This window comes from Propithecus coquereli, unplaced genomic scaffold (assembly GCF_000956105.1).
Source record: "Propithecus coquereli isolate 6110/MARCELLA unplaced genomic scaffold, Pcoq_1.0 Scaffold127, whole genome shotgun sequence".
NCBI lineage: Eukaryota > Metazoa > Chordata > Mammalia > Primates > Indriidae > Propithecus > Propithecus coquereli.
The window spans coordinates 219771-222446 of NW_012136858.1; the positions used below are offsets into that span (position 1 = coordinate 219771).

The 2676-nt window shown below is 35.2% G+C and overlaps 1 protein-coding gene across 1 annotated transcript in view; it reads right to left on the reverse strand.

Moving 5' to 3' along the window:
- Positions 1-2676, reverse strand: part of IBTK (inhibitor of Bruton agammaglobulinemia tyrosine kinase) — an 88582-nt gene that overhangs the window by 80329 nt on the left and 5577 nt on the right. Inside the window, exon 2 of the mRNA XM_012638176.1 lies at positions 594-1282. Within this exon, the coding sequence (XP_012493630.1) occupies positions 594-914 (321 nt within the window). The 5' untranslated portion in view covers positions 915-1282. The remainder of the gene's footprint in view (positions 1-593; positions 1283-2676) is intronic.

Consider the following 2676-nt stretch of genomic DNA (forward strand, 5'->3'; position numbering starts at 1 on the left):
TGCCAGCCCAACGTAAACAGTAAGATGAAATTAGAGGCTTTATCAATCAGAAACTGCCAACTAACCTCTAAGTGGGGTCTTTCCACTCTAAACAATCAAATATATTTTCTTTATCTTACTTCTTTGTCAGCCTATAAAAGCTTGCTGCCCAGGGTGCCTAGGCAGAGCTCTCTAAACCTCTTCCAGTTCTTAGTGTTGCCTAATTCATGAAGCATTCTTTGCTCTAATAAATTCTGTTAAATTTATTTTGTCTAAAGTTGTTCTTTTAACAATATATAGGGACTGATTAAATGATAAAATGTCTGGGATTTACTTCAAAATAATACATGTACAAATAACACATTATTGGCCAAGAGTTCACTGTATATGGTAAACTTTGATATATGTTTAAAATTTTACATCATAAAAAGGTTAAATAAAAAGAATATATGGGATTTTAATTCCAAAGATGAGTTACAGTAGTAAGAGATGGCAAACAAGTGATAAGAACAAACACAAATCTTTTCTGGAAAGTATGTGGGGTGCATGAAGAAGATTAAGAAAAAACATACGCCTGACTAAATAACAGGTTTAAATAAACAAATGACACTTACCTTTAATAGAGACCAAACACAATCAATATGTCCATAAAAAATGCTTCGGTGCAATGCTGTCCACCCTGACTCCTTGTCTTTCACCAACAGATCCACTCCTTTTTCAATAAGCCAATCTAACACTCCTTTCTTTCCACAGGAGGAAACAAGGTGTAGGGCATTCCTGCCAAAGGCATCCTTGATAGTTGTAGCATTGTAACAATGACTGGAGAGAAAGGCCTTAATCTGGTTTTCACTCCCCTTTGTTACCACAGAAAGGACATCCAAAGCATGCTTCAGGGATTGACATTTTGATGTGCAGTCAGGGATGAGAGAATTCATCCTAATTGTCTTTATACTGCTTACTTCTTCAGAATAGTCAGTCAAGATTAATTTTTAAAAATGACAAAGCCAGGACACAAAGGTGTTATTTAGGAAGAATTACAGAGAATAAATGACTTTTTAGGATTATAATTTAAATCCTTATGACAATAGTATAAAACTAATATCTTTATACAATTTTTTGGCACTTAAATCAAAAAAATTATAAATAGTTCTATAAAGTTCATATCAAATACAAGCTCTTCATTTTAAAAAAGTTCCACAGTTTTTAAATTATTCCTGGAGTCAAGCACCAAGGGGGAGTGAGGAGGGGAACTCCCCCTCCACACTGTCTAATCCTTTTAAATATCCATAATTGCAAGGGTGACCTATAAGAGAAGGAGAAAGGAAGAGAAAGTAAAAATACAAAATCTCTCTCTCACTCTCCTCAAGCACTTTACAATTACCTTCATATTTAAGTGCCCTTAATTCTTATTTTTTTTGAAAAAAGTCTATCATCTTTTCATGTTTATGGTATCTATATTTACAACAGTCATCCTTACCTCCATTTTTCCACTCTCATGTTGAAGCTTAACCTCTGTTTTTTGTACTGTGGAGTAGACCTCTTTCCTTCTGGCCCTTCATTCCTTCTCTCCTGCATTTTACAATCTAGCTATGTCCCCACAAGCTATAAACACATTAAAATCTATCATTTTTTATAAGAACACCATCCCAAACCTTTACTCCCTAAAACTATATTATCATCACCACCACAACAACAATAACCACTACTTTCATCATTTATTCAGCTTTTACTAAGTGCCAGGCATTATGCTATTATTCTCTCTGCCTGGAAGGTGCTTCACCACAGGAGGAGATGATAATTAAACAAAAGGTATTAAAAGATACCATATTTACTTTATACCTTATACCAAATAATTTCTAGATTGTTCAAAGGCAAATAAAACAACTGAAACTATAAAAGTACCAGATGAAAACAGAGGAGAATCTTTTATAATCACATAGTGCAAAAGGTCTTTCTAAGCATGATGTGCAATCCAAAAGTCATAAAAGATTAATATAGTTTAAAAACTACATTAAAAAAATTTTAAAGACAAAAAAAGAAGAAAAACCTTCCTTAATTTATAATCTCTACAAAGCTTTCTTAATATATAGTCTTTGGGAACAGAGAAAAACCATTATAAAGAGACTATTCAGAGGGTCATATATGAGTTCACTATACAAATAAGGGAAAGGGAAAGTTCTGTGCACAAGACATAGATATGAAATATTACAAATCTGTATTTTCCACTCCCACTTCAAACCACGCTAAGAGTCATAAGTCTTAGACCTAACTAGTTTTCTGTTCTTAACTACTCTGATATCTCCACTGGGAAATGAGAACACCGAACTAGATAATTCCTAATCCCTTCTAGCTCCAGGTCTGTTTCTACTCTATACATTTTATAATTTGATATAGTCCTTATAAAAATTATCCCCGCTGGGCACGGTGGCTCACACTTATAATCCCAACACTTTGGGAAGCCGAGGCGGGAGGACCACTTGAGGCCAGAAATTCAAAACCAGTCTGGGCAACACTTGCAAGACTCCATCTCTATGAAAAGAAAAAAGACAAAATTAGCCAGGCATGGTGGCACATGCCCATAGTTCTAAGCTACTTAGGAGGGTGAGGCGGGAGGATTGCTTGAGCCCAGGAGTTGGAGGCCGCAGTGAACTATGATTATGCCACTGTACTCTGACCTGGGCAAGAAAGAGAGATCCT